General features: G+C 32.2%; 1 protein-coding gene across 3 annotated transcripts; it reads left to right on the forward strand.

Annotated features, from left to right (window-relative positions):
• Nucleotides 1–11: 11 nt before the first annotated feature.
• LOC139488467 (cilia- and flagella-associated protein 184-like) lies at nucleotides 12–13184 on the forward strand. Of its 3 annotated transcripts, none has more exons than XM_071274085.1 (13): nucleotides 12–85; nucleotides 1940–2099; nucleotides 2264–2458; nucleotides 4129–4397; nucleotides 5015–5159; nucleotides 5455–5591; nucleotides 6520–6567; nucleotides 7691–7844; nucleotides 9518–9711; nucleotides 10100–10219; nucleotides 11318–11410; nucleotides 11871–12008; nucleotides 12853–13184. In XM_071274085.1, exons 1-13 carry the CDS (start codon nucleotides 71–73, stop codon nucleotides 13096–13098), a joined length of 1914 nt encoding a protein of 637 aa, XP_071130186.1. In that variant the 5' UTR covers nucleotides 12–70; the 3' UTR covers nucleotides 13099–13184. The 3 variants fall into 3 exon arrangements, with proteins under 3 accessions (XP_071130186.1, XP_071130185.1, XP_071130184.1); XM_071274084.1 differs by having other exon boundaries at nucleotides 32–85; nucleotides 4129–4364; XM_071274083.1 differs by having other exon boundaries at nucleotides 32–85; nucleotides 4135–4397.
• The last annotated feature ends 242 nt before the right edge of the window (nucleotides 13185–13426 follow it).

Below are 13426 nucleotides of genomic sequence, written 5' to 3' on the forward strand. Positions count from 1 at the left end.
AATTAATAATAAAAAATATTCTGGAGGGAAAATTGCAACCCCATCTACATTGTTTTCCCTAACAACAAATATGGCTGACCAAGAGGTGGGATATGAGTTTTTAAATCAAACTTTCTTTAGATAAACCGAAACATATCATTCAAAAATCTATTTTTAAGATTGAGTTTATGATAAAAAGTAAATTGGTCATGTGCTCATCAGAAGAAAGATATATATATTTATTACAAGGCAATAGTTGATGATTTTTCTTGTCTTTTTGTCAATATTGATCACACGAAAAAAGAATTATAGTCACTTCGGCACCTGGTCAAATCGGCAACCAATACAGACAATTCAACACCTCGTCAAATCATTAATACACGTTTTTTTGCCAACAGTTTTTGAACCATCACTCCTTAAGATAATGAACCAGACTTTGAATGTCAGTTATTATTCATTCTAATGCAACAACGTTTGTAACGTTCATTTTGATTGGATTACGTCACTTTTGTACATGGCATCAATTGACAGTTGATGCTATGGGATGTACACGCAAGTGCAGAAGGCATATACCAGATTTTAATTACATGATTTAACGTTGTTTTCTGTCAGTTTCATTAGAACAATAACAATAATGTATTTTAAGCTCTGATGGCATCAATTGGGGATTTGATAACACGTCACCAGTAAACTTAATTTGCGACCATCAAATCCCCAATAAATCCCCAATTGATGCTGTTGGAGCTTGAAATACAATACAGTTATATCCTAAATGACAATGTGCATGTCGCGCCAGGTACATGTAGCTAAAATTAAGTAGCAAGTCATTTTGGACATTGACCATTTTGTACCTCTGCCATTTCAGACCTTGATCATTTAGAACCTCTACCATTTTGGATCTTGACCATTTCCCTATGGGTGAAATGCACATTGTTCTTGTTTTCATAAGTCAACAAGTGGGGAGTTGGACTAGATCCTTATTAATCAGATTAAACTACTTTTCATTGGTGGGATGAGTTGGTAGGCTTAAAGTTATCAGGGTTAAAATTCACATCATAAGTGGGGCAAAGTGGGATTAAAGATTTTTTTACAGAAGTGGAGCATTTTGTAGAAAGTGGGTCAAGTTGATAGAATATTTTTATGGATTCACAAGAAAGAAAGAAAGAAAGAAATTTTTGTGTACATTTTTTACTAATTGATGGTAACTGGCAATGCCTTTTGATGCTGAATACAATTTCATTGAAACATACATGTACATCTCAGTAATATCTTTTTTTCCACTCTAAATGAAAACCTGGATGTCAAGTTAGATTGTATTAACTGCTTTTGATTTTGGTAATTTTGTTTGTGTGATTATGTGACTGACCTATCATCATGATCATTAAAACTACAGGTGTGAAATTATAAATGGAGGCCCTACAGTGACTTGTAGTTACTTCATTAGGACACTGTTGGATAGTTGTCTCATCAGCAATCATACCCTTTCTCCTTTATAATTTCCAAATTCTAATGTGAAATTCTGTTTTCATTTTACTGTATTCTTCGAAATTCAATGCCTTCAAATTATAATTAAAAGTAAGAAAGTAATATCTAGTGCTGACAAACTGTCATGCTTCTGAATGAAATTCTTCAATATTTGCCACATACTCTCCACATGGTAACAATTGATTAAAAATGTGCTGAAAATGTTCTGGTACATGTAATTATAAATTGTTGTCAGAAAAATTGCCAGCACCAATTTTTTTGTAGCCTGTTCAAACATTTACACCAAAACTCCTCTTCTCCAGACAATGAGACAAATGCATCACATTTTATTTTATTATCTGTATTTTAAGACTATTCTTTTTGTTTTTTAAGTTACCAGTATACATGTACAATGTACATGTATAGTGAACATTTAATTTAATTCACTTAGAAAGAGCTTAAAGTAACAACATAGTTTATGAACCTTTTTTTTTAGGAAAAAGCACCTACTCCAGCTCCTGCTGAAGAACCAACACAAGAAAAAGCAGTGACCCCACCTGCTGAAAATGGACAGGGTGATACTCCAACAGAACAAGCTACAGAGACCCCTGCAGAACCTGAAGTACAGAGTGAAACAAAGCCTGAGTCTCCTCAAGGTATGTGAATGAAGTTGTAAATTTCGACCAGATTAAACAAAATATTCTCCCATTTAAATGTGACATTATGTATAATCAACTTGTAAGAAAAGAAAAAAAAGTAAATGAAGATCAAGTAGATGTATTTGTAATTTGATCATAGATACATATTTTTGACATTTTAGCTGAGGTCAAAGCTGAGGGTGATGCAACAAACAATGCAACTGAAGAACAGACAGCAACTGAAACAGGGGAGGGGGAAAAACAGGAAGCAAGTTCTCCTGCTGCTGAAGGAGGAGAGGAGAAACCAGTAGAAACACCAACAGAAGGAGGTGATGAACAGAAAGGAGAGACTGAAGGAGAGGAAAAGAAAGCTGAAGGTAATCTCCACTGGCATGGCAAATCAATGAGTTAAGTCATAATGACCCAGGCCAAAATAAGTGATATACATGTACTATAAAATAGATTGTTTAGTACTAATATTCAGGGATCTCCATGGCCTGTTTAACGATGGAGCCCCGCCATCGTTCAAATGTCTTGCGCCATCGTCAAATGACTCGCGCCATCGTTAAATTGTCTTGCGCCATCGTTAAATTGTCTTCCGCCATCGTTCAAAACTTCATCGTTTTTTGTAGCCCGACGCCATTTTTTTATCAATTATAATCAAATACATGTAATTGCATAACCCTTAGGCTTTTTATGTTATAATCCAATACAGTTCTAACGCCTGAGGGATATCCGGATTAAGATCGCTAATTACTTGTACCTGAGCTTGTACAGGTAGATCAACAAACCAGACAGGAGAATACTATCTGAGGATAGACGATCCATTGTCGAAGTAATCAACTAAGTTTCAGCAAATGATTATGATCATTTAGATTAAATAAATAAATTAATAAATTAATCCAGTTACAAAGAAAACAGTTTAACAAGTCGAACACGTGCTTTATTTTGACTTACGCAATCACTGAATCAGCATCCCCCTTTTTTAAGAAGTACAAAATAAGACGCAAAACAGTAAATATTATTACATCGCAAATAACTCGAGTACTGCTGTAACGATAATTTAGAATTACTTTAACAGTTTAAAAGTAAAAACTTAAATATTTCCTGTAAAGAAATATCGTATCTAAATTCCGAATTCATTTCGTATATTACAATCAAATTGATACATCCGCGTTTCCGGTTTCTATTCAGACTCGAAAGATGCATGTTGCACAGCATCAATTTTTCAAGATAAAGTCATTAAAAACATTTTCATTTGTCAACGTTTGCTTTACAAATCTCTTTAACCTTTTACATAACCCGTACGAATTGTTTTGTTGTTGCTGCAAATCAGCCATACCGGTAATGGGCTCTGAATTTGACACTGTACAGCGTAGACAAGGTTTGTAATGGTGAAAGTTCCTCCATGGTTCAATTTTCATCCATGGAGATCCCTGAATATTCACAGGGCCTATAATACCATTGTACTATCTGAATAGACTACTTTATAAGAATGTGTTATACAAGTGTTGCTATAGGAAAAAAATTAGGAAATTGGAGTATGATTGCAAATGAGACAAATATCCACAGAAAAAAAGGATGAGAAATGAGCAAAACTTCATACCATACAAAAAGCTAGAATGGTCTGAGCATAACAAGATACATACTAATTCAAAGAGAAAACAAGAGTGCTCTTTGAAAATACTGCTGGGGACATCACTGAAATTTTCATGTGTGTCTGTAATTTAAAATCAGAAAATGAAGCACACTTGAAACAGCATTACTAACACATTTGGTTCAAGCAAAATCTGCATGCAAACATGAAAGCAATTGTACAAAATATTATATATGCATTTTTTTTTTAGGAATTACAAAAATTCAATAAACCTTAATCAACATACAGCATCACACCTAATAATAAATTGGAATATTCTTTCTTGTTTAATTGGTTAGGGAATGGGTGGATGCTAAATGTAAATGCTTTTTGATAATCATGCATGCACTGAATCTATGCTATAGCCTATGCATGGTAGAAAATATATATATGAATCATATGTTATTTCAGGTGAAGGTGAAGCAGAGCAGAAACCTGAGGGTGAAGGTGAAGGTCAGCCTGAAGGTGAAGGCGAACAAAAACCTGAAGGTGAAGGTGAACAAAAACCAGAAGGTGATGGTGAACCCAAACCTGAAGGTGAAGGAGAGGCAGCTGCTACTCCTGTTGGTGAAGAGGGAGAGAAACCTGCTGAAGAGGGGGAGCAAAAGGAAGGAGAGGAAGCCGGATCTAAATCACCTGTACCTCAAGTATGTTGTTATTCAAAATCACCTGTACCTCAAATATGTTATTTTTCAAAATTGATTTATATCAACATTAGCTTTGAAAAGTTTTCATCATACATTAGATAAATATTAAACAGTTTTTTTAGCAACAGATTAATGCGAGTAATTTTTGTTTTAACACCTAAAAATTGTATGTAGATAAGAGCTCTTCCTAAAAATTAAAAAAAATTTATAACTGATATTTGGATTCTTTGGTACATTTCACCTCTTTTTAACATTCTACCAGATAAAATTATTATTTTGAATTATTATTTTTCAGTGGTCAAGAGACTTCATATTGATTAGGCCTAAACTAAAATATTGTTTGTTTCCTCAATTCCGACTGACCCTGCAAAAATGGTCCTACTCATAAAATTTTATTGTCAAAACTAAGTCATTTGTAAGTCAAATATTATTTTATTCATTTCCCATTTTTCCCATCCGATAATATTCCATCTTTTTGGAAAAATAAAATTAGTTCCTTAACTTCCCTACCTACCTACCCACACCTGGCTTGGCAGGGTCAGGATTGGGGAAACAAACAATATATTAATTTAGGCCTTATTCATTGGAATCTGTTTAACTTTTAGGCTATTGACTTATGATATATATTTATATTTGACAATTATTTACAGAGTGATACCTTTGCTGAAGGTGAACGACCAGAAGAGGATGGAACAGGAGTAGAGGTAGCAGAAAAATTATCTCGAGAGGGAAGTCCTGCCCCAGAGGTCAAACCAGATATCTTGGAACCTGGTACTCCAGAAAGGTCAAGACCTCGTAAGTTTGTACAATTGCTTTGAAGAAAAGAAATAATGAGGTATTTAACAATTTGGTACTCAGAAGTAAAATTTTCTCTATTCTTTAAATGGATGATTTTTCCTGTATTCTAAAATTTCAGCTAGTATGATACATGTTTGATCCAGAACTGTAAAAAGAAATCAGAACAAAATAAATAAAAAAATTATGTAAAAACTGAACTCACGAGAAATAGGATTAATGTTTAGACAGTTACCCTAATATAAATAATCAAACCCAAATAGTTTTATTAACTAAAATCTGTTTTCTTTTATAGCTTCAGAAACAGAGATGAGAGATGGTCACATGTCACCTTTTATGGAGGAAGATGAGGAAGCTGTACAGAGGGAAGGTGAAGAAAGAGAAGACGTAGAAGAAGAAGACGAAGAGGAGGAGGATGAAGAAGAAGAATATGTATGTTATTCTTTATCCATCCACAGCAGGCAATGGGGGCATTAGTAGTTACCCTTGACCCTCTGTCTTTCTGTCATTTCCACACTCTTAACTTAAGTTTGCCTCATCCAAATTTATGGAACTCCTACACAGTGCTTGGAGGGGCCTCAGTGGCCAAGTGGTCTAATTATTTACTACTGTAATCACTAACCAGTCAACACTGAGGTTGTGAGTTCGAAGCCCACTTGTGCGGGTGCACTCGATTCCAATCTTAATTGACTAGGATTGTCAGTTTTCCTATGGAAGGTCGTGGTTTTCTCTGGGCACTCTGGCTTCCTCCACCATTGAAAACTGGCCGCCACAGATTTCGAACTTGGGCTGCAAGTCATTTTCTGTTCAAGAGTAGTGCCCCATATTAACTTCCAAAAGTGCAAAGCTCCTGCGGGGGCAATTATATCCTCAGACACATTTTTCTTTATTTTGCTGCGGGTTGATCTGGTGTAAAAAAAAAAAGAAGACTTTTTCACTTTTTTGTTAGTATCTTTTATATGTGTGTTTTTCCTCAGTTCTGCAGAGTTGGGAAACAGCACAAAATAAGTTCATCACTGTATTCTGTACAATAACTAAGTCATCCTATTGGGATTCCTGTTCCGAATATGATGGCCCCTTTAAAAAATCAGTTTATTGAATAGAATAGAGTGAATATGTGGAATGTGTCAAAGAGACAACAACCTGAACAAAGAGCATGGCCATGGGCCACCATTAGGTCCTCAACGCACCAAAGAAAATTCAACACTCGTGGGAGAGCTGCATCAGTTTTCCTCGAAAGTAAACATTTAAACATACATCAATTAATCTGATATTGTTATTTCTAAGTAGTGATGTATTAGACAAGAGTTTTTATTATATAATTTGTTTGTCAATAATATGATTTGTTTGTTAATTTCAGCACTTGCAACCCCAGTATGACAGAGATGAGCTGTTAGAAAAATACACAGTAAGTACTAATGGGGAAATACAAAATTATTTAAAGTGTGTTACATTGGCCAAATTGTTTAGGAAGAATTCACCTATGAACTTGAATAGCAAACAGAAATGTTTCATTTTCCATCTGAAAAAGCTTTCATGAATATTTTTTTAAATCTGAATACTTTTTCCCTGCTTTTCAGTTAAGTTCCATCATTTACTTCCATGTTGAAGACTTGAAGTTAGTTGGACTGTGCAGATTTGTTTAATTGTGATTTACTTAAATGATATATGGTTCCCGGTAAGCTAGACAGATCAAATGTTTGTGTGCACAAATATAGAAAATGGTTTAACCCCAGTACTTTTTATGCCTGTACCAAGTAGAGCTATCTTGGCGCTGTGTGTTTTTATTTTTTGTTTACCTTTGTTTGGTTTCCTAAGCTCTTGTCATGGTATAACATCTCTTGCTGAAGAGTCATTAAACAATTTTAATGCCCCATTTTTGGGCATTATGTTTTCTGGTCTGTGGGTCCATCTGTTCATCCGTTTATCTGTCTGTTAGTCCATCTGTCCTGCATCAGGTTAAAGTTTTTAGTCAAGATAGTTTTTATAAGAAGTTGAAGTCCAATCAACTTGAAACTTAGTACACATGTTCCTTATGATATGATCTTTCTAATTTTAATGCCAAATTAGAGATTTTACCCCATTTTCACGGTCCACTGAACATAGAAAATGATAATGCAGATGGGGCATCCATGTACTTAGGACACATTCTTGTTTAACATCAATTATTCAATTTTTTATGCCCCATTTATGAGCATTATGTTTTCTTGTCTGTGCATCTGTCCGTTCATATTTACATCTGTCCCGCTTCAGGTTAAAGTTTTTGGTTGAGGTAGTTTTTGATGAAGTTGATGTCCAATCATCTTTAAACTTAGTACACATGTCCTCTATTATGTGATCTTTCTAATTTTAATGTCAAATTAGAGATTTTCCCCCATTTTCAGGGTCCATTTAACATAGAAAATGATAGTGCAGATGGGACATCCGTGTACTATGGACACATTCTTGGTTTTTTTTTTAAATTCTAGTAAATTAGGTTCTTCATATGGAGAAAAAAAACATTACATATAATCCTTCATTCATTTTTTCAGCTAATAATGGCAGAACGAGAGCAGCTACAACAACAGAACTACCAGTTACAACATAAATTAGCCGAATTCTTTAGAAAGAAGAAAGCAGATGATGTTAGACAAGATTATGACAAAACTGCCAGTGATCAGGATTCTAAATATGTTAAATATATAAGTAAGTAACATGATTATGATAAAACTGCCAGTGATCAGGATTCTAAATATGTTAAATATATAAGTAAGTTACATGATTATGATAAAACTGCCAGTGATCAGGATTCTAAATATGTTAAATATATAAGTAAGTAACATGATTATGATAAAACTGCCAGTGATCAGGATTCTAAATATGTTAAATATATAAGTAAGTAACATGATTATGACAAAACTGCCAGTGATCAGGATTCTAAATATGTTAAATATATAAGTAAGTAACAAGATTATGACAAAACTGCCAGTGATCAGGATTCTAAATATGTTAAATATATAAGTAAGTAACATGATTATGACAAAACTGCCAGTGATCAGGATTCTAAATATGTTAAATATATAAGTAAGTAACAAGATTATGACAAAACTGCCAGTGATCAGGATTCTAAATATGTTAGATATATAAGTAAGTAACATGATTATGATAAAACTGCCAGTGATCAAGATTCTAAATATGTTAGATATATAAGTAAGTAACATGATTATGACAAAACTGCCAGTGATCAGGATTCTAAATATGTTAAATATATAAGTAAGTAACATGATTATGACAAAACTGCCAGTGATCAGGATTCTAAATATGTTAAATATATAAGTAAGTAACAATATTATAACAAAACTGCCAGTGATCAGGATTCTAAATATGTTAAATATATAAGTAAGTAACAAGATTAGTATCCAAACTTTTGTAAAAAGGTGGATGGATTAAGGATGTTTGAACAAGTTGTGAAATTTCTGAAAACTGAATTTATACCACTGGTTTGAGGGAGGTGAAAACATTTTATGACGATTTTATGCTTAGACATCATATAGAAAGTTAAAAACATAACAAATTTAATTGGCCTTGGTAACCCTCAGGTTTAAAATGTTCGCAAATATGAAGCTTACCCATGTTTAATTTAGCATAGAGCATGTTATTTGACTAAAAAATAAAAAGATACATTTTAATACACTTTTTTAAGTTTCTTCGGAATTTTCAACCTAGAAATGTCCATTTTGATCTCAGGTGTCTTTCAAAATATATTTGACAAAATTTAATTGAAACATCATACATTTGTTGAGTTAAAACATTTTTTTTTGCAAAGTGAATGACATATTGATAAAATAAGTTTTGAATTTACATTTTCTTTGCTAGATCTTAAAAGAAAAAAAGTTGTTCTTAAAAAATATATGTTTGAAAAATATTTTGACATGAATTTCTTCATAACCTCTTTTAAACTATAACAGTCAAATGTTTCAAAATTATCTTTCATTTGCTTAAAAAAAAGTTCCAGTGCATTGTTAACATATTTGCTAATTGCAAGACATCATTTATGACATTTCTATCTATTGAATAAAATCATAATAATTCAATGCATACTTATGTTTTGACATATAAATGAGGGGGGGGGATAGGACCTTTATCGGGACTCTGGGATCAGGTGTTTTTAATCTCGGGATTTCTGGATTGACCCTTTCGGGATTTGGGAATTCTTTATTCGAATTTCGGGACCTCAGGATTATGTTATTTTTAAGCCCAGGACTTCGGGATTTCGTGTTTTTAAGCCCAAGATTTCGGGATCAGGACCCCTCCTTCCCTCCCTCATAAATGAGTTACATTAAAAACATATCTATATTAATTTTCTAATTGTATTTTAGATCAACTTGATGAGCTCAGAAGTCAAGATTCTAAAGAAAAAGAACAGTATAAGTTAGAAATGGATGATTTGAGATTAAAATGTGAAGAAAGAAAACAAAAAGTTGATGAAGAGAGAAATAAATTTATGGAATTCAAAAAACAAGTAGCATTGAACGCTATTAGCAATAGATCAGGAAAACCACTGCCACCAAAGGTAAGCTAAAGTCAAGTCTTTGTCTTGTAACATTGAGTTTAAATGGATAATTTTAACATGAGGGCTGTTGGTTGGGGTTAAAGTCAAGTGTTAGTTGGGTTAACATTGATAAAGTAAAAAATTAGGGCTGGTGGATAGGGGTAAATGTGATTCTGTTTTCTTACAGTATCCATCTTCATTCCAGAGTTTTAAAACTACAGTTTCAAGAAATTAAGAAAAAAACACACATATGAGTGTTTGTGTAAGTTATTGTTTCAGACTTAATTTTATTCCATATAGTGTAATGCTATTCATCAGTTTTAAATAACAGAAAACCTCAATTGTAGAAAAACTTTAATAATTATCTTTATTATGATTTCAACATAATTGTTTTAAATGTTTATTGTAGGATATAGAACAAGCATTGATAGCTGAGAAAAAGAAGGAATCAGATGTTGTAGATGTCCGATTGGAAAACATCAAATTAAAGAATAAATTAAAGAAAAAAGAAATGGAACTCAAATCAAAGGTTTGATTATTTTTCATCATGCATGATTTTTAACAACTTTTTGTTTAAAACAACAGAATAAACTATTACCAAAAAAAAACCTTATAACTTTATATTTGCTAATACTGAACATCATAGTAGCTTCTGGTAAAATGTGACCTCACTTGAGAAAAATAAAATGAACAGTTACAAAAACACTATTGCTACTGGTCTGTTATTAATGGTCATCACAGAGATCCAGCAAAAGAACGTGATTGTTGAACGAATGACGTCATTTGTTTAAGTGACGCAAATTCTCAGGTCAAGTTTTGCAAATTCCAGAATTATTTTGTGTTAAGGTCTATTACAGCCAGATGTTCTGGACTGGCAGGACTGCATATCTTTTAAAAAAAAATGTGCTTCTATATATTAGACAAAGCTGTTCTGCACTATTTTAAGTATAAATATATTTAAAATCTTAATTGTTTTCAAGCTGAAATAGAAATGACAATATGCACCAAACAGATATAAGACAATCCAATAAATCATGATATTTTGAAAAAGAGATATGAATGAAAGTAAATGTGTGGAACATTTGTCAATGAGACTGCTATCAAAACACTTGAAAAATAAAAATCAAATAACATGAAATTCAACACATAATCTTCAACCTTTGACAGTTGTTCATAGATATTTCAAGCTTTATAAATTGCCCTGTGTATAGAAAAGGTGTGAACAAAAAACTCATCAAAGAAACTGGACTCAAAATGTTGTTTACCAAAGGTGTCTTTTGTCTTTAAAAAAGTAAAAAGTTGTAATCAAGTACATGTACAAAGTTGAAGAGCATTGAGGATTCAAAATTTCTATAGAATACCATCATTACTGAAGACTCTAAATTGGGTTGAAAAAAAAACATAATAAAGACTGTTACTGATGATGTTCATGTCTTTATAGAACAGACACATAAACCTGAACCTTTTATTCTTGATCATTGTGAAAAATTAAAAGATTATATATATAAAAGATTGTTCAATCAAAATCAGTACCAAAAAATACTTTGAAGTTTGTAATACTAAGATTGAAATTAACAAAACACATGTACATTTGAAAAGACTAATGTTGTAAAATATTTCATTTTAGGAAGAATTAGCTGCTGGTTTGCATTTAATTGACTTTGAACAGTTGAAGATAGAAAACCAAACATATAATGAGAAAATTGAAGAGAGAAATGAGGTAAGGTTATCTCCCCTTTTTTTAATTTTAAGTTTCAATTACAGGGTAAGTACAGAATCAACAATTGTGCAACAAAATGATAACATTTTCTCCTACCATGGAAAGATATTATTCTTTTATTTCTAACTAGTACAACTTGTAAAGAAAAGTTTTGAACTGGTAGTATATTTTCTTAAAATTTTGATAACTGTTAAAGGCTCCATAAGCCCTGAGTTTTCTATTTATTAACAATAGTTTTCTTTTTCCATCATGTAGCTTGAATTATTTCAAGATGTATTGTAGAATAATTTCACAATCTTTTTATTGTTTGCAAGTTACAGTTAAATTTATAATGGAAACTAGCTATTAGGATTTCGGAAAGGGGGATAATTTGAACTGGTATTGTGTATTAAATGGTGTTATTAGAATCTTTTATGACATTTGTTTAGTTTTTACTAAGCGATATATTGTATTTTTACAGGAATTGTTGAAATTACGTAAAAAGATAACCAGCACAGTACAAGTATTAACACATTTAAAGGAAAAATTACAGTTTGTTCAAGGAGAAAATTTGAGGGAAAAAGAAGTGCTTAAAGATGTAGAAAAAGAAGTAGCTATGGTAATTATTTCAGATTAATATTAACATTTTTAAAAAGCAATGGTTGCTTTCTGTCAAAATTGTTTTACGCTTATTGTTTTGTCATTAATCAAGTGTTTGGTTTTCTTATTTGAAATGGTTTACATTTTGTCATGTTTGGGCCTTTCATAGCTGCCTCTACAGTATAAGGTTGGCTCATTGTTGTAGGCAGTATGATGAACTTTGTAGTACTAGTAGCCCACATCCTTATCATTTAAACTTGTGTGGATAGTTGTTTCTTTGCATTCATACCACAGTTTTCGTTTCTCTAAAAGAGAAAAACATTGAAACATCAATTTAGTTCATTATAGTTTGACAGAACATGTTTCATTTGTTTTTTCTTCATTGAAGTTTTGTACAGATTTACTCAAGATTTGTTCAATATCACGTCATACTCAACATTTAAAGACATTTCTTCATATAAACTAACAGCCTGATTTATGACAGAACAGTAAATGAAAAACAAAGATGGCAGACAGGAACCAATTTTTCTCTCAATCATACCACATATCTTCAGGAAAAAAAAATGAAATCTCAAACTTTATACAATTATTTTCACAATACCAGTCCAACCAATTTTCATGACCATGATGGTATTGAAATGCAATTTAAAAATTATTTGGACTCCAAGTTGATCCAATTTACTCTTTTACAAAAGAAAATATTTATGAATACTCAAAAATTCATAATAGAAATAGTATCATGTGATATGCTGTGAGAATGAAACCCAAGAATGCTATCCAAACATGAATTTTAGCAGAATATATGCTTCTTATTGACGTTTTGCTGTTTTGGCGGTAATCATATGTTGATTTTTATTTTGCAGAAAAGAGACATTTTATCAAGGACCAAACAAGCCAGAGATGCTTTACGTATAGACAATCAGAAGTTAAGACAAAATTGTGGCCTGTTAGGCAATGAACCATTACTTAGAGACTTCGAGGAGAGAAAAGACGAAGGGGACGATTTAAAAGACAGACTTGAAATGCTTAAAATGAGACATGCTGAGTTGACATTAAACTGTAATCAAGTTAGACGGAAAATTGAACAGGCACGACAGAGTCACGGATGAAAAATATTTTTATAGACAACTAATTTTAAAATGACTGTGATATTTATTGTTTTATATTATATGTACAGAAATAAATGTAAAATAAGTCTTTATGTATCTAGACAAAGTACTTTAATACACAGTAGACAAAGTACTTTAATACACAGTAGGAAGAAGTATGAATGGATGAAATCAGATACTCAAGTTTTCTCCATTTGTTTCAGCGGTCAAAAATTAAAGCAGGGTATACTCAGACACTTTAAGTAATAGATTAACTATATTGGGTGTATAAAATGATAGTGCACATGTCCAACTGACAGGGTTGATCTGACCTTGTTCATTTGTGAAG

The sequence above is a fragment of the Mytilus edulis genome, chromosome 9, assembly GCF_963676685.1.
Source record: "Mytilus edulis chromosome 9, xbMytEdul2.2, whole genome shotgun sequence".
Lineage (NCBI taxonomy): Eukaryota > Metazoa > Mollusca > Bivalvia > Mytilida > Mytilidae > Mytilus > Mytilus edulis.